Source organism: Doryrhamphus excisus, chromosome 8 (assembly GCF_030265055.1).
Source record: "Doryrhamphus excisus isolate RoL2022-K1 chromosome 8, RoL_Dexc_1.0, whole genome shotgun sequence".
Lineage (NCBI taxonomy): Eukaryota > Metazoa > Chordata > Actinopteri > Syngnathiformes > Syngnathidae > Doryrhamphus > Doryrhamphus excisus.
In genome coordinates this window covers 12492143-12515705 of record NC_080473.1, presented here as the reverse complement: position 1 = coordinate 12515705, position 23563 = coordinate 12492143, and the positions used below count along the sequence as shown (strand labels likewise).

The 23563-nt window shown below is 40.2% G+C and overlaps 2 protein-coding genes and 1 long non-coding RNA gene across 4 annotated transcripts in view; 1 reads left to right on the top strand and 2 right to left on the bottom strand.

The window, feature by feature from the left end:
* LOC131134948 (uncharacterized) overlaps positions 1-236 on the bottom strand; it is a 59712-nt gene extending 59476 nt beyond the window's left edge. For both annotated transcript variants that reach the window (XR_009131499.1, XR_009131500.1), the window contains exon 1: positions 127-236. This is a non-coding gene — a long non-coding RNA (uncharacterized LOC131134948). The remainder of the gene's footprint in view (positions 1-126) is intronic.
* A 475-nt stretch (positions 237-711) lies between these two features.
* Positions 712-16332, top strand: aasdhppt (aminoadipate-semialdehyde dehydrogenase-phosphopantetheinyl transferase). Its single transcript, XM_058080347.1, has 7 exons — positions 712-1125; positions 1209-1322; positions 1703-1832; positions 2601-2722; positions 3190-3351; positions 5208-5276; positions 5367-16332. The coding sequence occupies exons 1-7, from the start codon at positions 961-963 to the stop codon at positions 5523-5525; spliced, it is 921 nt and encodes a 306-aa protein (XP_057936330.1). The 5' UTR covers positions 712-960; the 3' UTR covers positions 5526-16332.
* A 355-nt stretch (positions 16333-16687) lies between these two features.
* The window catches only part of gucy1a2 (guanylate cyclase 1, soluble, alpha 2), a 28075-nt gene continuing 21199 nt past the window's right edge, over positions 16688-23563 (bottom strand). The window contains exons 8-9 of the mRNA XM_058079316.1: positions 22877-23031; positions 16688-21441 (exon numbers count right to left, since the gene is read on the bottom strand). Coding sequence (XP_057935299.1) covers positions 21222-21441; positions 22877-23031 — 375 coding nt within the window. The 3' untranslated portion in view covers positions 16688-21221. The remainder of the gene's footprint in view (positions 21442-22876; positions 23032-23563) is intronic.

The window sequence follows — 23563 nt, the reverse complement described above, 5'->3', positions numbered from 1 at the left end:
AATCGCCACTCACAGTGCCAGGTTTTCACAGCTGGGGCCACGCAGGGATTAATTGGATTACCAACATAAATGACATCTTTACTCTTAATGTAACTCTTAAAGTACAAAGTAATCATTCAGTCTTACTTGTTGATATGATGCACACAGAGCAATGAACAACTTGCTGCGTTGTCTTTTTCCTCTTTCTCATTTGAGGCATTCAGGTACACTCGTAATTTTGAGTGCTAAACGCTAATTGTTTTTCATTTTAGATGAATCCATCTTTGCACTCTGCTTATGGTGGGTCACATTCAAATAGCACTGTTTTATGTGTTGTTTTTTGTATATATTGTATATAAGTTGTATATATTTGTGCCGTACATGTTTCTTCACATGTTTCATCATTATAAAACATGATACATGACCGGATATGAAGGTTACGTCTGGAACAAAAGTTTTTATGTACCATTTTAGGAAACATAGAAACATCGGAATGCTGGCGAATTATTAAAATATTTTAATAAGAATCACTTGGAAACCCACCAATATATTACATATATGAAGGATGGTTTTGACTATTATCATAAACAAGAAAGCAAAAAGAAAAAAAACAGAAAGGCAAAATTTTACGAACAACGGAAGTGACGTTGTTCTCCCGCATGTGCAGAATTTATAGTTTTTGGTGCTGCTCGTGTAGTGACCTCCTATTGGTCAACCACCACAACGCCTGGCCGTGACGTCATCCAAATCTTCCTGTTCACTTCCGGACATATGTGGTGTACCGCTTTCAAATCCAAAATGTAAACAGTGTGTTTACCGTTTTACTCAGCAACCTTATACTATAAACAGCTACCCCGTGGACACCGTTGTGGATTATCTCGGTTTTACTGTCAGCCAGACCACAATTGGAACCTGCTAGAGCACAATGCTAACATCAACAAGGTGTCAACTTCTGACAACAACTGACTTGTAGTCGTCCAGATGACAGACGTCGGTGACGAGATGGCTTCTGTTCGCTGGGCTTTTCGCTGCGGCTCATGGACACCGAGCAGGTCCGAATGGTTGTTTGCCGCTCGTTGTGTTCAGCAGGAGGAGAAAGACCGAGTTGGAAAGTTTGTGTTCGCAAAAGATGCTAAGTCAGCCATGGTGAGGGCGTGTGATTACTACTTGTGCTAGTGTAATCAATCAATGTCCACTGTCTTTTGAAATCGAACGCATTGATGTGACAGGCTGGTAGATTGCTACTGAGGAGATTCGTGTGTGAGAGGATGCACATTCCATGGGCACAGATCCGCCTGGAAAGATCATCCAAAGGGAAGCCATACTTGGCTGCACCACACACAGTGAGTGATGATCTGCTCCTACCTCAATTTGCATCATTATTTCTGGTACATGGTGACAAATACCACAAAAATACTGCTTCATACAGAGAAAACTTGTCACAGAACTACAAGCTACACTCACAATTATAAGCAATGCACACATCTCTGTTAATGAGTAGAATTGGCTTTAAGTTGTGGTACCAAATGGCCAGTTAGTATATCACATACTGTAACTGTATCTATAAACATGTAAGAGGTCATTTTATAAGACAAACTAAAAGATTGAGCTGAAGGAATTAGGCCTACATCCTCATTTTATAGTCACAGGTAACTTCTATTATTGTTAGAAATTAGCACAAGTAAAGAATGCTGTTCACATATCATTGTAACTATTTGTCCAGGTCAGCCCAGATTCGGGCGTGGACCCTCTGACCTGGAGCTTCAACATCTCCCACCAAGGGGACTATGCAGTGCTCGCCGCTGAGAAGGGGATGCAAGTTGGGGTGGATATCATGAAGACATCCATGCCTGGTAAAGAAGTCAGCAACACAAGTTGAATTTCTGTTTTGACACTGCTGTTAGGATAATATATAATAATATCACAATAATAATATCACAATAATGCACTATATTTCTTTAACATGTCATCACAATTGACGTTTGTGACATGTATATTCTCACAGGAAATTCATACCGTCTGTCAAACGTTTGCAGCGTTTCTTGAAATGCTGGCTTTTCAGCTGTATCAAAAAACTGCATTTGCTTTGCCATTGTTTACTGTGAATGTTCATGACATGTTCAGGACAATCTGAATTTTGATGAACAAGGGCCATGTACTGTATGACAACCTACCGGCCGCAGCCAGATCACCGAAGATGGGATGTGGATGGGTCTTCCAGCAAGACAGTGATCTACAACATAGTCAAAAAAACAAGATTTGCCCGTCTTTGGGTCTAAAACAAAAATAATAATAAAAAAAAAAGATTATCATGAAAAAGTTCAACTTTACAGAAAGTCAAATACACATACTGAACGTCTATGTGTTCTCCGATTTGGCCACTGGGTGTCGCTGTTGTCCCATCTAAGAAAAGGTAGCCTTCAAGGCTGAGTGTATTTGTATGCTCTTGCAGTAATCATCCACCCATTGATATACCGCTAGAGCCTTTTACAGTAATATTTTCTTTGTTTTTCCTTTGGCGGTTACCTGTGACACAAAGCTGCCTTTGTTTCTGTTTTCATTTGTCCCTTTCCAGCTCCTACCTCCACCCAAACCAGCCTCACTCCTTTTGTTGTCTTTAGGTAGCAGCAGCGTACCAGAATTCTTCCGCATCATGACTCGTCAGTTTACGCCATATGAGTGGAGCGTCATCCTTTCGGCCGGCTCCGAGTACCAACAGCTCGCCATGTTCTACCGCCACTGGGTAACCATGGCAACTATACAACCTTGTTATCACATTGCATTGCTGCATGGTCCTGCAGGGGGTGTTTGTGTGTGCGTTTGTGGGAAAGAAGCATAACATTGCCACTGTTCTCTTTCTCGATCACACACACACACACAGATGGAGAAGGACAGCACTGTCAGGGCTAAGTAAAGCTGTGACATTGAGAGGGTGGCTTAGAGACGTCAAGCTCTGATATCATCATCACACCTTTGACTAATGGCAGAACTCAATGGTTGCCATAGCAATTAGTCCTGTAATACTGTTATTGTGTCTCATTGGCTATGGAACAGATTGGTTGTGGTTCAGCACGCTCTTAGACACCTACAGTGTAACATAAACATATAGTATGTGCATTGGTCCACAACACAACATTCATTCAGCAAGCTCCTGTAAGATATGATATTTTTAGCCAACATCTTACCTCAACGTTTGTCTCTCTTCTCAAGGCCTTGAAAGAAAGTTTCATCAAAGCCATTGGCACAGGACTGGCTTTTAATCTGCAGAGAGCGGAGTTTCACCTGTCTTCTGAACTGCTCACAGAGACCTCTGTACTCCGCCAGACCAGAATGCACCTGGATGAAGAGGAAGAAGAGGACTGGGTGTTTGAAGTAAGCATGTGTGTGTTGTGGAGTAAAAATGCTTTGAGTATCTCTTTAGTGAGTACCTGCCTGTTTAGAGTGTTTAGAAAAGCTGAACCTTGTATAATGTCTCAGTGAAGTGGGCCTTGGATAACAAAAGTAGTATATAATTGTCAGTTGTGACCTTTTTTTAAACTAATTACTATTAATGAATTATGGCAAACATTGTTTTTAAATTGCCCACACCAATTGAACTACCAGAGCACACGCAGTATTGCCTGGAGTTGGTTATTTGCTTGGTACTTAATACTGTAATGACACAGACATTAACTACAAGGCTTGAATTATAAGCAGAAATCATCCCAAATTGACAACAGTTTAAACGGGAACTGCAACATTGTCCCATGTATGAGCTGCTATGGATACATTGAGGCTGATGTTAGTCCAGTTTTTGGGCTTTATTTAGCGTTTACCTGAAAACATGTTGCGGAAAAGACCGGAAGCAGAACTGGAGGCAGCAGAAATGAGGATGCTGAGGTCACATTGGGAGTGACCAGGATGGATAGGATCAGGAAGAAGTACATCAGAGGGACATTACATGTTAGAGGCCTTGGAGATAAAGTCAGAGAGGCCAGACTGAGATGGTTCGGACATGTCCAAAGGAGTATACTGGTAGAAGGATGCTGCGTTTAAGAAGACCAAAGAGGGGGTTTATGGATGTAGTGAATGAGAACATGAGGGTAGTTGGTGCGAGAGAGACAGGTTTGGATGGAGTCGGTTGATTTGCTGTGGCGACCCCTGAAGAGTAAGACCGAAAGAGAAAGAAGAAGACCTGAGAACACGTTGGAGTGAGGAGTTTTTTTTACTTTGCATCAGCTTGTGCTTGTTAGCAACCTTCTCAGTGATTTACCACCACTGAGAAGGTCATGTGTGTGTCCTGTCAGATATATTTCAAAAACAGAACCAGCAGGCCGCTTATTACAAGTACTTTCAACCTGGAGCAGAGAAAGGAATGAATAAGGGTAAAGACAGTGTCCACTGAGTGAATCCCGGGTGGTTTTACAGTAGAACACAGTCAAGAGTGAGAGCAAGGTCAAGAGCAAGCAAAGAGAACGAACAAACATTAGCGACGATTATTTATCCCCCATCTTTTTTGCTCACGTCTCTTTTTGACGTCGTCCTTCCAATATTGCCGTCATTTTTATTTTCTGCCCTCGCGCTGACTTCATCCTGCTCTCGATCCTCGCCTACATGCATGCTGGCAGAAGGTTTCAGCTAAAAGGTTACAAGTGGTCTAAAAAGAGCAGCGCATCTTTTTCCTCACATCCTACCCTGGAGAGGTAACCGAGGCCTAATGCAGTTCTAGTGTCAGGGTTTTCTCACAGGGGAGTGACAGCTCACTGGTATGGATCGATAATGGTATATAGTGTCTTTTTTTTTTTGAACCAGTGGTATAATACGCTATATATACATAAAAAAAATATTAGCAGGTGGTCACTGCAGTGATACAAGTAGTGAATATAGGATTATTTGGACTATTCAAAGGCTGGTTTCTTAATGCACTGTGATTAGACCTATGTGAATAGCAACCTCTGAAGATGAAATGAGCAAAATGGGATAAGACGCTTAAAGCAGCATGCACTGACAGGAGGAGAAATGAGCAGCTGTCAGATTAACGGTACGGCGGCCATACACACAAACAGGGACGAGATAAACTCAACACGTGGAGACACAATAAACAGCAAATTCACCAATGTATCATATGTTGAGGTTTAATGTAGTGATTGGTCAAGTTAGCCTATCAGGAAATGATGTAAACATTGAATACAATAAACTTAATACTGCGGCTTGTATCGGTCCACCAAATAAATGTTCTGTGTATGCAGGAGTGTTTATTGGACTTGGAGCATCACGTTGCCGTAGCACTTGGACCAATAAAGACACCACCCTCCATGGTTAGTGACCTGAAAAATAGAATTTCTGATTATTAGTTGCAACACCAAAGTCTTCCCATACATATTTAATGACTTTTTTTTCCCCAACAGCATTCTACCTCATCTCTTCCCACTCCCGTTGCGTTCACACAGCTGTCCTTTACTGACCTCATCGCCTCCGCCTCACCTTTGACTGAAGAAGACCCCGCCTACTGGGTGAGCTTCCAAATGAAGACCGAAGCACCCTTGAGACAGAGAGACGCAAAATAATGGTAATGGTTTTATTTCATTTGAACATGCATCACATTACAATTGAATGCATCACATAATCAGTTCACAGTTCCACATGTCCAAAAGGAGTAGGAAGAAGCAAAGCTTATTAAATCCTACCCCTCCATCTGGTACTTTTACAATCAGTAAACATTTGTTCACTTCCTGCTTTCCATAATGCTGTTTTTTATGTAATAAACTGTAATAATGTAGCAATAATGACCAAAATCACAGTGTTGTCTCAGATCCCGGTGTACTATATTCCCCATGGGCAGTGTACCGCATCACCGGTGACTTACCCCCACACTGAGGCGTTCCGGTTGGATTCTCGTGATGAGGAATGTAGTTCTGATTAGTCGGTGGGCCACAGCTTCCTGACAGACGTAACAAAATCTCGGCATTACTATCTCTCCCGTCGTATCACTGCATGCTAGCATTGCCTAGCTGTTGTTCTCTATGTGTTCCATAGTGTTGACATGCAGGGAAGAAGACCATTGCCTCGCAGGGGTCTTCATCGGCTGTGGAACACATACACAACTATGGAAAGGCCACAGCGCAATGTTCATTTCACTTATATCAGAATCATTGTGATGTTTTGTTCAAATTCCAACCTTTGGCCCTTATGAACCCCTTCTCATATTGCATTTATATACTGTACTTTTTATATCAGCTTTTGGCTCATATTCCCGTTCTCATCATTAATCTATTTTTGGCAGGGACATTCAGTTGGCCGTCTCCGTCAGCTTTAGATTTTCTCAGACTTTTGGAAAAAGTGATTAGATGGTGCGTTTCTAAGGGCAACCTCCTCTGCTGAATGATGTGCATTGCAAGGCTAATGCAAATAGCAAAACAACTTGACCTCCAAACCCTGCTCTCAAGAAAGCGTAGGATCGATTCATGTACCCCTGAAGGAAAAAAAATATAGTGTTTGAACTGCACCGACCTCACACACTGGAACCCTGACTTTGACCTGTTCTGTGTGCCACATCGCAACATTGTGTCGTGTTAGAAGGACATAGGATTCAAGGTGTTTATCATTCCAGGTTTTTTTGGTCGCCAGCCAATCACAGGGCACATATAGACAAACAACCATTCACACTCACATTCATACCTATGGACAATTTGGAGTCGCCAATTAACCTAGCATGTTTTTGGAATGTGGGAGGAAACCCATGCATGCACGGGGAGAACATGCAAACTCCAAACAACCAAACGGAGATTCGAACCCAGATCTTTCAGATCCAAGCGTTGCCATGGTAAATGTTCAGTTTTCTGCATCACTTCACTTATAGGAAGAGCAGCAAATGGTCAAAGAATTAGAAATGGTTCATCATTTTTTGCGGCTCAGCGCTTATGTGTGGTGAAGTATAAACAGCTCTTAAACTACTTCCTTAACCACAGCAAAGTTAGCCAAGTACATCTATTTCCCAGTTTTCCGGCTTTAAGCCACAAAATTCAAAGCGCGACATAAACCGAGGATTTACTTGTAGATGATTTGTTTTTCAGCTCAGCAAAATAAAACTCGGGTCTGTAGATAGAAAATAAGACATTTACTTATTATGTAAGTATCGGTCTATAAATATGTTAATGCACTCCTTTTTATTGCGATGAAAGAAATAGAGCTTGAAGACACATACTTGCAGTCATTGCCTCCAGCTGGCCTGAATTAGTTTGCCTCCTCACCATCTTAAATCTTACATGGAGGTCAGTCTGGAGTCACACATCTTTAGTAGACCCTGATTTAATAGCTTTTGGACACAATACCGCGTGAATCAGGAACGAGAGTCCGCCATCGGGCAATGTGGTTCAGGATTACAGAAAGAGACCTGTTACAGATATGACGCTTACTGATCAATGTTTGTGTCAAGTTTCTTATGAAGTAAATCCATAGAAACAAGCAACAGACATAGGTGTAAGAATTAGGGGTGCTCTGATCGGTATCACAGTTATAAAGCAACTTATCCTTCATCTTTACTTCAATTCCATTTAGTATCCTACAACCATTCAGTGGGTCCGTGTGCACTAAACCAGTGGCATACTCAACGAAACAGAACGCGGCCGTTAATCGAGATATTCATTTCAGCAGTGTTTACCCCACAAAGGCATCGTCTATTGATTTACTGCGGTGTCAACAGTAGATTTTGTTACACCGGTTTAGTCGGAAAACACATTCAAATGGTTTATTTCCTCATGGAAACGTGATACAACTTTTAAAAATACACCTTTGTCGTGCAATAAATTCCACATGGCAATTCTATGTTGCTCACCTTATTTAGGCTTTCATGTTTATTTTACACTCATCCTCAATGTTCCTTTATATCATTTTCCATCCTCAATAATGTTCCCATCATTACATAAATAGACCGCACTCCTAAATCTGCCCTCCAAACCTACTGTATGTGTACGTGCAGCCATCACTTTTGTTTATTTTTCCCCAGCTCCTGAACATGCTCGGTGCAGCGCAACTTGTGATTAGAAAGTAACCGCACATTTGGACCTTATTCTTACATATACAACAATTCTACTTATATCAGAAGTTAAATGTGTTTTTAATCGATGTATCCAATAATTCCATTATCCAGTGCCAAAATAAAAAATAGCAAGTAAAAAGTCTCCGGTGGGATTAAGCATATCTTCCCAGCGCCTCATCATCATTACATTTTTTTAGTAGTTAAGTTAGAAACAAGATGTTCTAAATCAAGCCAACCTGACCTCTATAACCTCGTGTATACAAACAAAGCAGACTGTAAGATAATAGCTTGAACAGAGCAGGGTTCATAAAGTCAGGACTGGAAGGGGTTTGCTGTGGAAGAGCTCATCAAACACTGGCGTGGATAGAATTATTCAGGTGTATCTGTAATATTGTAACCGTACATTGTGAATAAATGATTTGAATGGTAGACAGTGACATGTCATTAAGTGTGTAATGCATGTATGAATCATAAAAGGTGATGTTAGAGGTTACAAGACAACCTGCTTATATGCAGTGTACTGTTTGCACAAAATCCTACTAAATTCTTGTTCATTGGCTACACACACACACAATGCTTTACCCTCCCGGTGTCAATACGAGCTGATCCATTATTAAACAAGCACCACAGATACACACTTAAACATAAATATTGATTTGTACAGTGTCCCGAGAGTGTGGCAAGAGTGAAGCATTCAATTAAGCAAAGAGGGGAAACCGTAACTTCAAGGATTCAGTACGCTAAAAACAATAAACATGACAACATCCATCCATTTGCTTTAGCACTTCAGTCAGCTGGAGCCTATTCCAACTGACTGGAAACACCACCGACTGGTCAACGGTCAAACGGTCAATCACAGGACACGTGTAGTAGTGGTGTGTCGGTCATGAACGAATGGGTCAAAAGAACTAGTTCTTTTTTGTGAACGGAATGAACGAGGTCACCGCCTCTAAAATACCCGTTCAGTCTGTTCAGTTGCAAATGCTTTTTTTTTTTGATTGGCTGGAGAGTCAGTACACCATTCCTTTTGCAGAGCGGGGCGTGAGTGGGGTTTGCTGACTGAAAGACCGAGACTGAGACATTGACCGACAGATGAGTCGAAACGAATGTGAACATGAGTGAACGGACTGACTCAACACAGCTGGCCAGGTCTATGCCCAGGGGGAGATCACAGGCTACCGAAAAATTGACCGAAATGAACGGATCTTTTTACTGAATGAACCGGCATCATCTGGTTCACTGAAATGAACGGTTTTGCCCATCACTAACATTTACACACTTAATCCTCACTAGGGTCGCAAGGGTATGCTGGAGCCTATCCCAGCTGACTTCGGGCGACAGGCGGGGTACGCGCTGGATTGGTCGCTAGCCAATCACAGGACACATGTTCACATTCTTCAATCAATCAATGAATCTAACGATACATGATAATAATCCACCATGGTGTTATTAGTATTCAAAAATGGACGCTGAGGTCAACTTTGTTGACATAACGTTCCAATAATGTTGTCACCTAAGTCAACATACAACAAGATTACCACAATTGTTAGATAATATGATGTATGAATTATTGTAATATTAGCAAAATAACTATGATGGACAACATAATGTGCATAAATCAGCCTTTTATTGGTGCCTACAAAACAGCACCACCTGGAAACAAGTCAACTCCTCAGTAAGAAAAGTAGTCATTGGCTGCCCGAAAAGTTGCCAGACGCTAAATTACACAATTGTCTAATTTGCAGAATTAGCAATTTCCTGTTTGTGTACTCACTTATTAGCGTTAAATCCTCCAATTTCGGATCAACATTTCATCAAACGTAACAGTAAGGTCATAACCCATCCTGCTGGAGCCTATCCCAGCTGACTTCACCACTTGACAACATCAAGAGGCATCAAGTACTGTAAAACGCCTTGCTTTTATTTGGGTATTTAATCAATTTCACTATTGTTTTGTCTGTTGCTTCTAATCAGGAAGTTTATCCATTAGTTGGGAGCTCGTTTCTCACCGTATCAACGACAGGCAAAGGCTTGTAAAAACATGGACAGGATGACACAGTGTCTCCGTGTCGACGTTATGCAGCCTGCATACACACAAAGTACATTCCTCGCTCTCTTCCGACCACCAAAGGTTGAAAAATTATCAAAACAGCGATATATTCCCATCGTTTTCTTCTCAAGGCATGTGCTTGGATGTGCATAGATATGCACACACACACACACACACACACAAGCAAAGAGGTCGCTGCTGGATTGTTGTTGCAGCTGAAAGAAAGAAGACGAATACAGCGTGTTCGCAAAGGTCAAAAGTCAACCAGGCCAGAGGAATGTTTACTGCCGGAACATATTTAAATTTGAACTTTAAAGGCTTGTGTTGTACAAAGGATTTGAATCCTCAATTTTTTCACTTCAATCTGCAAATTATTTATTCATTTTTTTGTTGTTTCTTTGTTGTTAATTGGCTTTGCAATAATAATAATACTGACAGTCAAGGCCAGCAAAGCCTTCTCTGATGGCCTAAGCACTAGCAGACGCACTGACCTATGTGTACGACTTCCATTGAAATTCATTCATTCATTTTCTATAGCTTATCCTCACAAGGGTCGCGGGGGTGCTGGAGCCTATCCCAGCTGTCTTCGAGCGAGAGGCGGGGTACACCCTGGACTGGTGGCCAGCCAATCACAGGGCACATATAGACAAACAACCATTCACACTCACATTCATACCTATGGACAATTTGGAGTCGCTAATTAACCTAACATGTTTTTGGAATGTGGGAGGAAACCGGAGTACCCGGAGAAAACCCACGCATGCACGGGGAGAACATGCAAACTCCACACAGAGATAGCCGAGGGGGGAATTGAACTCGGATCTCCTAGCTGTGAGGTCTCCGCGCCAACCCCAAAGCTACCGAGCTAGTCTCGGTCTCAGACCAGTGCTTACAAGTGGTACTGTATAATTCCCTTATGTCCACTGGGCCGCCACCAGTTGGTGCCAGATAATGTGATTGGCACGTAGTGGCTCGCTGTGGCGCCAAATTAATGTTCACTCTGCATTTTGCCGTTATTCGGCTCCACAGCGAGCCACTACGCGCCAAAGATTATGTGATTGGCACCAACAGTGGACTCTTAGCATCATTGGCGCAACTTGCCTCGCGCCATTACATTCCAGTGGATTCCAATAGGTGGATTGTTTGTGACATTTGGTTCCACTTGGTGGACACTTCACGCCAAATGGCACGACAAAGATTTCAAATTTTTTTGAAATTTTCTTGCAGACAAACTCAATTTTACGGGCCACCACAAACCATTTGGGAGGCAGTTTGAGCCACTGCACGCCACTAGGCACCTTATTGGCGACACCAGGCGCCACAGCAAATTGCATTGGCACCAACTGGCACCAGCCCAGTGGATTATTAGCATTACTCTAGTGAGTTTTTACGTTTTTAGTACAACTCTCATGTCATAATGGTATAAATCATCGTTAATATTTAAAAAAATACACTCGATAACATGGTATGGAGTTAACGAGCGAGGTTTCTGCACATTGAGGATGAATATTGTAACAATCTGTCTGGACACTGCAAGGCCTTTGTCGAAGATTTCACCGTGTTAGCACAGTTTGTTCGGTTGTGAGGGAAAGCTAACTCACCTAAAGAGGCAAGCATCAGGGAGAAGTGGTTGGAGTGGCTCGGACCTTTAATTGGAGACTCTATATGTGAATGCCAGGGTGTATCCAGTCAGCCGGAATAGGCTCCAGCTCACCCGTGATCCCGACCAGAGAAGAAGATGAACTCCTGATTTGACAGTTAATGTCAATATTATGCACCGATACAAAAGTGAACACATCACATGCACACTGTTTGCACTAATAATACATTCAGTCCATAATTAATGCCCAATGATTTGATTACACAGCAATGTGATTCTTAATGAGAATCTAATGGGAGTGCTGTAATGAAGTTAAAGGATGTTCCAGGAAGTGAGAAGACATACACAAACACTGCTTCTTCACTGCTATGATTACACAAAACGATGGCGGGAGCCCATGTTTACTCCGGCTAACATTTACACAGCAAAGCAGAGACCAGCAGATGCAAAGTCGGAGCTCTCACACGTACTGTAACAAATCTGTCACAAAATACGTCTGCTGTAGATCACCCAGGACAGATTATGAAGTCAAACCCAAATGTTGTTGCCTGCTGTGTCTTTCTAGTAATCCTGCACTGGATAGTATTATATGCTGATCTGAGATTAATCAGGATTTTGCCATGTGAGACTTCTCGGAAACTGAAGTGATGGTTCACTATAGAGCAGGGGTCTCAAACATGCGGCGTGGCCCCCGCCTTGATATGAAAGTTTAATGTTAGTGCGGCCCGCGCAAGTTTGATATGGATGCTGTATGGTATCATGTACCCAGAAAAAATTATTACATTTAATTAATGTTCATGTTAAAGGTTAAATAACTGTTAATAGTTATCCTCCCTATCCGTGTGGAAGTGGTAAGTTTTTGGCTATTTAAGTTTAAAGGAAATAACTTGTAGGCTACCGTTTAGGTCGCTAGCTCTCTAGTTTGCGAGTTAGCATGTGTCTCAAGACCCTGCAGTTGTGCAATATGTTGTAAATAAAAAGAGTATAAATGTGACTATAGTCGTGTTTTGTCATGTCTACAGGGCTCTAATAATGCTTTGTTCATTTTAATCTGAAAAAAATAATTTGTCTACCCACCAACTATATGTGGTTTCTTGAGTTTTTATTATTTGCCGTTTTATTATTATTATTATTATTATATTTATTTATTACTGATTGATTGATTTTCTTTATTCTTGATTTGTTTATTTATTTTTCATCTTATTTTGTGCAGAAAAATACAAATTAAGATATTTGAGAACAGTGGAATGTTTTATCAGAGCTTTCATTGTAGAAAATCGGAACCAAAGCACTGAAAAAGTTTGTATATTTTTCTGTTTTTAGTAAATGCGTTTTTTTTTTGGGGGGGGGCCTGATGCGGCCCAGCCTTGCCCACACCCTAGCTCCAGTGGCCCGCAGGTAAATTGAGTTTGAGACCCCTCTATAGAGAGTAAAACTTTGACTGCATGCATTTAGATTTTCAAAGGAGTTGTGTAGCCCTTGGACACACGCAACTCTGCAAGGTTTCCCCCTTGGAGCTTTTAATATGCATGGATCAACTCTAATCCTCAATCCCACTCATCTTTTTTTCACCCTGGTGACCCTGATTGAAAATATCAAGGGGAGGCCATGCGGATTAGCGCTCGGCTCGTCTACAGTAACGGTTTGGGCCTTGGCGTTTTCACACTTTCACACCACAAGATAAAGAGTGGGCCTTTTCAAGTGGGGGCAATGTTGACAGAACCCCAAGCCGATGTTTTCCCAACCTTTACTGAGACAAGGCACATATTTTACATCGGAAAAATCTCACGGCGCACCAACAAACAAAAATGTTGGATGAATGGCAACTGGACACGCAGGTTAATGATGCAGTGGAAGGAAATAGGATGTCTTTGTTCTGCCTGTCACTGTACATTGCCGTCATATATTCATGAACAAAGATACGTTATTTCTAGTAAATAAAGAATCATTTACGGACCATTTCTTGAAATAGAAATGATATTCTTAAAATTCGAACATCATTTGGCCCGACAGTCTTGCAGTTCAGCACAACACCATAGCTCACTCTGCAAACTGAAAATAACCAGTGCCACCAAACGCATCGTCCCTTTGGAATTGTGTATTTTGTCCAGTTCTTCATTCGCAATGGTTACCGTGCTCAGTTTTTTGCCTAGAGGTCAAACAACTTAAAAAAATGGATTGTACATTGCACGATGGAAAAGTGGTTAGCATGTACGCCACACAGCTAGGAGACCCGGGTTCGATCCCCCACTCTGTATGGAGTTTGCATACATATTAGGTTAATTAGCGACTCCAAATTGTCCATAGGTATGAATGTGAGTGTGAATGGTTGTTTGTCTATATGTGCCCTGTGATTGGCTGTCTCCCAGCCAAACAGCTAGGAGACCCAGGTTCGATTCCCCACTCTGTGTGAAGTTTGCATACATATTAGGTTAATTGACGACTCCAAATTGTCCATAGGTATGAATGTGAGTGTGAATGGTTGTTTGTCTATATGTGCCCTGTGATTGGCTGTCCGGGTTCGAGTCCCCACTCTCTGTGAAGTTTGCATACATATTAGGGTTAATTGGCGACTCCAAATTGTCCATAGGTATGAATGTGAGTGTGAATGGTTGTTTGTCTATATGTGCCCTGTGATTGGCTGGCCACCAGTCCAGGGTGTACCCCGCCTATACCCCGTATACCCCGGTATAGAAAATGAATGAATGGGTGATTTTGAGCTGCTGCAGGACAATGGTCGGGAATTACTGTCCCAGGCAACATGAACGCAACACGGCCTTGTTGTGGGTGAATAAATAAATAAGACAATGGTCTGAGCGATAGGCGTGATAAATGAGAGGACATTGAGGAAGACTGATTTATGAGTGTGTGTGTGTGCGAGGAGACACGCCCTGACAGCATGAACATATGAACCCCAACAAAGATGGAGGATTTACCATATATACAGTATATCTTCGGCTTTTTTAACCTGCACCCATACTATTTTATTATCATATATTAACATAAAGGAAAGAGTAAACATTTTCACAAGTTCTTGTGCTTGACGTGAATTTATTTAAAAGTCAGGCGAGTCAACCGTAAAGACTAAATGATAGCATGAAAAGGAATATTTCAGTGCCATGTTAAGCCAGCAGGTCCGTAATAACACAATGTTGTATAAATCCTTCCAGTGTGGAGTCAAACAGAAAGACAAACACAGCCAGCATTCTTCAATGCTCACACATCACACTCAAGAGATCACAGAGTGTCTCCTTTACACATGCAGCCATGAACGAGCTCTGCATAATTCATGATCATGCAGAGTGGTTAGCCCCCCCACCCCCCCACCCCCCACCCACTACACACACACACACTAACACCGGGTCAAGATGTTTCAACTGTCGGCACCACCATTACTTAACTATTATGATGGACACCGTGTGTACACAACATGACCTTTGTCCGTCCATTCATACCTGTGTGTGCATGTGTGTGTGTGTTTATGTGTGTGTGTAATTAGATGTGCAATGTTATGCCACAACCCATAGACATTAGTGTAATCACAACGTATTAGCATACAAGGGATGGAGGGTAAAAACGAACAACGGTATCACACCGGGGGCCTGCGATACCAAACCACTTTAACTAATCCAGGGTCTCTGATTGGACAGTGGGCGGTGCTTATATCAGCTCTTATCCACAAATCAGGTCCTCCGTATCAGTTACCATGGTGATGTATCCTGCTACAGCATTTATAGAGCATAAAAAAAACAATTTACGACCTTTTATATACAGTTATTAGAGCCCTGTAGACATGAAATAACACCCCTATAGTCAGCTTTATACTTGTATTACCCAATATAATAGACTGTGTCATCAATGTAACAGTACTGACACTATGAGACCAGTGTAGAATACTACTGGTGGGGTAATAGTAATATCAAAACTGAATATTTATTTGAATAAAATTTAATACCAAATTACATACCAATATATAATATACTAATACCAATATACCATATATATATATATATATATATATATATATATATGGTGTTGGTAATACCATAGCAATATATCATTGATCTTTCTATTCATGAAATTCAGTTAAAAAATAGGCATATTTCATAGATGCGAGTGTGATTAATCATGATTAATTAGTTACAAATTTTAATCTTTTGACGGCGGTAATTTTTTCCCTTCGACTAAGAAGTGTTTGTTTAAGAAAAGTCTCCAGTTTCCTGAGCAAGCAGAAGTCTCAATGTACTCACTTCTTTGTGATGAAAAGTGTCAGCTTCCTCTCTAAAACTACTGCATCCTGGGTTGACATTCACAGTAGCGGTGTAGCTGTCCTCGTTTGTTTACGTTGCGGCGACTGTGACCCAGGTTGACACCTTCGGTAGTTTTGACAAAATCTGTTTGTTTTCCTCTCGGCTTCTTCCATCCACTGGGGGAAACTCTGTGGGGACAAGTTTGTTTTTACTGTCATCTGTAAGTATTTCCTGACACTTTACACGGCACAATTAAAGTTGCACAACACATACATAGGACTGACTTTCTCGAACGGCACGGTAACTGCTCTACTCCTTATTTCTAAAATCACAAATACTTCTACTTGCTGATATAGTTCATCTTAAATTTTTACATTTTTACATTTTTAAGTTTAAAAATGTTTAATGTGATTAATCATGATTAAGAAGTGTTTTTACATTTTTAAATTTGTAAATTTTTAAGTTTAAAAATGTTTAATGTGATTAATCATGATTAAGAAGTGTTTTTAAATTTGTAAATTTAAAAATGTTTTACATTAAAAAATTAAAAATCTAAAAATTTTAAAATGTAAAAATGTAAAAAACTTAAACTATATTAGGAAAGCAGGAAGTGAACAAATGTAACAGTTACTGATTGTAAAAGTACCAGATGGAGGGGTAGGATTTAATAAGCTTTGCTTCTTCCTACTCCTTTTGGACATGTGGAACTGTGAACTGATTATGGGATGCACTCAATTGTAATCTGATGCATGTTCAAATGAAATAAAACCATTACCATTTCGTACTGGGCTTCCTCTGATAGTCAAACCTCGTCCAAAGTAAATGTCAACGATGGCCTTCACGAGATCAAACAGGACAACCACAACCGTGTTTCTCCTTGTTAAACACACTCGGTGTTTTTATTTACATGATGTTAAGACAAATGTGCCCTTCATGTCAAGTCAAACAACGTTCATTGACCATTTTCCAGGTACACATCACCTTCTTAACACTCACAGGTCATGCTCAGCCTCGGTACTAAACATTGGGAGAATTAGCATACATTGTAATACAGTACATCCACACATCCATCAAACTAACGGAACCTGGATATGCTGCGGCATAAATGGGAATTCTAAAAAAAAAATAATAATAATAATAAAATGGAAATCTTTCAAAGGCATGAATTAATTAGGAATGAGATATTAATGAAATAGTGCTTTGGTGTTAGTACGGCATTCTGCTTAATTTAAATGGGAATACACTGACTCACTCCTGGTCATTTCAAGCATTATGTAGTTTTTTTTCAGGATTAATCCAAGAGATCTAACACATTTTAGCATTAATTAATCCATTAATAATATCCTTGATCAACTCCAATACAAATACAAAAGCCTGGCCTTCATTAATTGACGCTGATAACGATGATGATGTGCACAATGCAGGCTAGGTAGCTAAGAATAAAACCCGCAGAGGACCGCTATCCTTTCTAGTGTGTACCACCAAACATCTAACGACCAATCCGATCACGCCAAGACAACCCAGACTTGGACGTGCAGGCGTTGGACACAAGTTGTGTGGGCGCAGCAGTGTAGCGGCGTTTCTTTATTTATAGCCGAGATGCTGAAAGCAGGCGCTGCACAAGTTGAGTGGGATCGCTCCTTCTTCCAATGCACTTATTTGTTTATAGAAGACCACATTAAAGCTAAGCTAAGTCCATCATTCTTTTGTGTTAGAACCATTAGCCTATTAATTGTTATTAAACTCTATGAAGACATATTCCATGTTAAATATGCATATCTATGCTATGTGTTTATTCCAAGAGTGGACGAATTCTCATCATGATGCATCTTTTTTTTCTGCCAAGAGTGTACAACATTATAGTGATTAATCGAACAGATATGACAAAATGATCATAATAATGAAAATAAAGCAATAAAATAGTCTGCAATTTTACCTTTCATCTGCATTGACTAATGTATTCAATATCTTACATTGTCATTTTAAACACATAAGTAAATATGATATTACTATTTAACAATTCCACCTGTGAAGTAGTTAGAACTTTGATGATGAAAGTTGCAGACTCTAGTACAGTCCACCCTTGTTTCTTCAGTTTCTTGTTCGTTTGAATGCCTGGTACCGCTAAAAGGTACGCGATAACAAAAAGTGATCATAAGAGTTGAATTGTTTGGCATTATATTTGTGGAAACAAATGGACAGTAATCCATCATCCAAATAAACTGCTCCAAAAATCCTGTGCAATAAACGTGCAATAAACGTGCAATAAACCTGCGGCTTGATTTGTATTACTTTGATTTTGTACTTTGTGTGCTTTTGCTGCTGTTACACAGTGACTGTGATAAGTGAATTTCTGTGAAGTGGGAGTCCTTCTTTATGAATCAAATATTTTCATAGTTTGACCATAGAAAAAATGTTTATGATTTTCTACATACAGTTATTAGTTTTATTAGAGTCCTGTAGACATGAAAGAACACCCTTATAAAGTCATGTTTACAATTCAATTCCCCAATATTGTAGACATAATCAGAGGGAATAAGCCATGTATCACATAACTGCTCCAAAAATCCTGTGCAATAAACGTGCAATAAAACTGCGGCTTGATTTGTATTACCTCGATTTTGTACTTTTTCGCTCTTGTGTGCTTTTCATGCTGTAAATGTCTTATCTGATTTATCACAGTGACTGTGATAAGTGAATTTCTGTGAAGTGGGAGTCCTTTTTTATGAATCAAATATTTTCATAGTTTGACCATAGAAAACTGATTTTCTAAATAGTTATTAGTATTATTAGAGCCCTGTAAACATGAAAGAACACCCTTATAAAGTCATATTTACGATTCAATTCCTCAATATTGTCGACATAATAAGAGGGAGTAAGCCATGTATCACATAATTAAGTTACAATAAATGTATTCTGTATGTGTGGAGAACTGGTAGTCGGCTGAGTTTTACCTTGGAGTGGATTATAATTTCAAAATTATTATGATCATTATTATGTTATTATTGTACATGTTGTGAGATCATTCAATCCACAAAATTTTAACTTCAATGTAGCAAAGGACGACCGAAAATTTAGTTGTACCGGGCATTAAAATGAACAATAAACAAGGGTGGTGGAAATAATTCATATGTGCGATGGCCATACATTTAACAAATATGGCACGTTTGTGTAAATGCTGGTGTCTACAAGATAGCATCTTGTTTGAATGCTGAGTGACACAGACACACACACAAGAATGCTGGTGCGCATACATAAACTGACTCGATAGTAAACACGTTTATGACAATGGAACCTCCAAAGTCTTCCACCATCTGAAATCAAACCAAATTTGGGGAAAAAATATCAGTGAAATAACAACAGCTAGTGCAGTAAAAAAACAAAAATGTGTGTGAGTGACAAGAAGAAAAGCTAGCGCCACTCGTAGATTTACTTGAATAAATCTCTATCCGGTTCCATGAAACGGGAAATGGGACAGACTGGGTCAGTTTATTAGGCACAGTTAACCAATCTGTACCTAGCTTTTTACTATTTTGAAGTAAAAAAAAAAATGCTTCTTGTACCTTTCGGATGGAGATTTTGATGGATCAAACTGTTCTTATACACATCCGGAACCTTAGAACCTTAGAAGACTTTTTACATCTTGAATGCTACAAAATGACTCCAAACATTATTTGTATGGTTAATACAACTTTTATTATAGTGACCGCTTATTTCTAGTTCCATTATTTAACATAAGACATGTTTGTTCTATGTATGAACATCCTAACCATTGTGTTCAATCTTTGGAGGTTCCACCGTAAAAACTGAGTTAACTACATCGTTTTTTGGCACATTTTATGTAATTTGCTAAGCTTGGCATGAAGAAAGGATGGAAATAGAAAATACTCAGAGGAACCCCGAATTAAGTCCATGGCGATTTTATCTGTCCCAAAGTCTGGTGACACTCAAAATGAAACATTTGGATGTGTTGGTGTTGGAACAGTCCATTTAGAGTCGAAACTCTCTGTGATCCGCCTGTGAGAGAATCGGATGGGAATCTGATTTCCTAGAACGATGCAGAAAATGGACAATTAGCTAATCAATACATTTTTTTTGTTTACTATTGTCAATTACATGGAACTTCTCTAGAGATATTGGCAAACGATGATATCATTAGGTTCATCTTTCGACCACAAGTCAGTTGAAAGTGAATAGATAGCGCCTCTGTTGGTTGCAGTTAAGTACTGCGGTTCATCTAGCTTCAGATTCCATCCAATCACAGTCATTTTCAATACCTGTTAATCAATTAATAATCAATTATCTATCACATCTTTATAGTCAAACTGTATTGTGAGTTTCTTATGCAAGCTTCAAACATTATAATGATGTCACCCTCACAGATTCATGACCGTCTCCAATTATTTCAGCGTGTCTCGGTTATTGAGCTACACCAACATAATTGGAATGCCTGAGATTTCAAGTATGTAGCAGGAAAATGAAGAGAGAAGATTAAAATCAGAAATAGTACTGTAATATCGGGAAAAGAAAACATAAGTATGCATGTAGTACTGGTACATCTGGGTATAATCGATAAATGCAGTGTCAAATACTGGGAACCTATGAAGTGCACTTTTATTATTTTTTTGAAATAACAGACAGCACTACTACCTCGTCCCTCCCTTGCATGGGCTACGGTGGCGACTTTCGTTGCTAATGTGGCTCATTCACTGACAGATTCACAGGGAAGAAATAGAATATCTGAAAACAAGCGTTAAAAGACAAAATAAGATAAATGTGCTGCTTTTTTTTAATGAAATATTTGAAATAATCCTGTTTTGTGTCCTGATTTGAATGGTTAAAAAGGCACTGAGCTGAGAATCACACTTGTTATGAAATGGTTCTTAAACCTGTCCAACTGCTCCGCCGGGCAGGTGTTGTTGTAATGCACATTAATTTTGATGGAAAGCAGGACATGGGGAGGGGGGGGTACTGTCGCGGTTCTTCCTGTCCATACAGGCAGTTCAACAGAGCAACGTCATCCGATCTTGTAGAAGCGTCACAGCTTTTAAGGACGGTCTTTTGACACAAAGAGCTGCTGAAGAGAGCGTGTTCTCATGTGTGGGCCAGAAGAACCCTGCAAGAACTTAAAGCTATGTTCAGGTTTCTCTTGCTAATTCAATGAGTCCATCTGGGGAGTCACCTGCAGGCAATCCCAAACCTGTGATCCCAAGTTGTCGTTTGCATATCCGCAGATGTGTGTTATTGCTGTCCTGCTTGTTTCACGGCTTCGGTTGTTGGCTCCCGTATCCTCAGTAGCCACATTAGCTTGTTTTTGTGCGACACCTACAAACTAGTTTCTCTTAGAAACATGGTCCCGATGCTGTAGGACACTTTCCTCATAGAGGACGGGGGAGCGGAGCGAGAGCTGGTCAATGATGCATGGCTGTGGGACGTTCCTGCCTCCAGGAAATAACACGTTCCTGGAATCTCTTTGGGAAAATTCTCAGGGAGCTCCAGACGCGAACGAGGGACGAAGGAAAAGGATCGGTCATCTTTCAGCAACCTGATGGAGGAAATGGAGCATCATAATTTAGCACCGAACATTTCTTCATTTATGATGTCAGAGGATGCGTTTAGTGAAATTCTATCTTGGGTTTGGATAATTGGTTTTATGAAGTTGGTTTCATTATGCAACTTCGTACACTCTGGACTGGTGGCCAGCCAATCACAGGGCACATATAGACAAACAACCATTCACACTCACATTCATACCTATGGACAATTTGGAGTCGCTTATTAACCTAGCATGTTTTTGGAATGTGGGAGAAAACCGGAGTACCCGGAGAAAACCCACACATGCACGGGGAGAACATGCAAACTCCACACAGAGATGGCCGAGGGTGAACTTGAACCCTGGTCTCCTAGCTGTGAGGTCTGCGTGCTAACCACTCGACCGCCATGCCGCAAAGTTAATGATAATAATATTTTCTTTGTTTTACAGTCCATTTTTGTTTTAAAAAAGAAAATAAACTTACAGTTTCACTTCGACACTGAACATCCAGCAGCAACACAACATTTTGGCATGACTACTACTATGTGGCAAGAACAGGATAAACCTTGCTATTGTGTGCTATGTGAGTGTTATGTGAGTGCTGTAATCTGTGTAAATGTCTGATGAGATAAAGTACATAAATATACAGTACACAGAAAAGGGGTACAGAGCAGAAAAAGTATACATTCAATGCATACAGCCAAAAGCAGGGGTATCAAACATGCGGCCTAGTTTGAGGCCCCCGCCTTGATATGAAAGTTTAATGTCAGTGCGGCCCGCGCAAGTTTGATATGGATGCTGTATGGTATCATGTACCCAGAAAAAATTATTACGTTTGATTAATGTTCATGTTAAAGGTTAAATAACTGTTAATAGTTATCCTCCCTATCCGTGTGGAAGTGGTAAGTTTTTGGCTATTTAAGTTTAAAGGAAATAACTTGAAGGCTACCATTTAGGTCGCTAGCTCTCTAGTTTGCGAGTTAGCATGTGTCTCAAGACCCTGCAGTTGCGCAATATGTTGTAAATAAAAAGAGTATAAATGTGACTATAGTTGTGTTTTGTCATGTCTACGGGGCTCTAATAATGCTTTGTTCATTTTAATCTGAATTTTAATCCAACTATATGCGGTTTCTTAAGTTTTTATTATTATATTTATTTATTACTGATTGATTGATTTTCTTTATTCTTGATTTGTTTATTTATCTTTCATCTTATTTTGTGCAGAAAAAAAATATTAAGATATTTGAGAACAGTGGAATGTTTTATCAGAGCTTTTATTGTAGAAAATCGGAACCAAAGCACTGAAAAAGTTTGTATATTTTTCTGTTTTTAATAAATTTTTTTTTTTTTTTTTGAAAACCTGCGGCCCAGCCTTGCCCAGACCCTAGCTCCAGTGGCCCCCAGGTAAATTGAGTTTGAGACCCCTGGCCTAAAGCGTGACACTTACTGGTAAGTTGTAGGACTGACATTGATACACCTGGGATGGCTCCCCGATTCAAACTTGCTGGCCAGAGTCACGTTGTTCCCAAAGAGACAATATCGTGGCATTTTAACACCGACAACACCGGCCAGGACTGAACCTGTGTGGATGCCGATCCTCAGCTGCAGACAAAGACGGAAGACAACAAGTGTGTTTTATTAAGGTGAAACAGTGCCATGTGTATATCTCCTGACCAATGAATATTCTCCTGAATATTCTTAATTATTGAAGAATCAATTTGCGTTAACTCATTTCTGGGGTAATAGAAATAGTACCTGGTAGTACCTGCCTTTGCCAATGAAAACGTGTCAATGTCAGGTAGTCGTGTGAGTTCAATGCAGTATAAAAATGGCAAAAACAATAAAAAAAAAAAAAATCACCCAAAATAATGTGCAGCTTCCGAAAACATGTAATTTACAGCTCACTCAAGACATATTGAATATTTGTCATGAGGACCCACACATGCGGTGAGCAGATGTGCAGGACCGTGAAGCCCAGTAGATTCCTAATGAACTACTAGAAGAGCATCACATCACCTTGGTAACTCACGCAACTGTGTGCATGCCAACACACAGCAAGGTAGTCATGGCAACAGCAGGGGACGGGAGGGGTGGGGGGGGTAGTGAGGCGGAGAGAACAGAAAGAGAGAGAGAG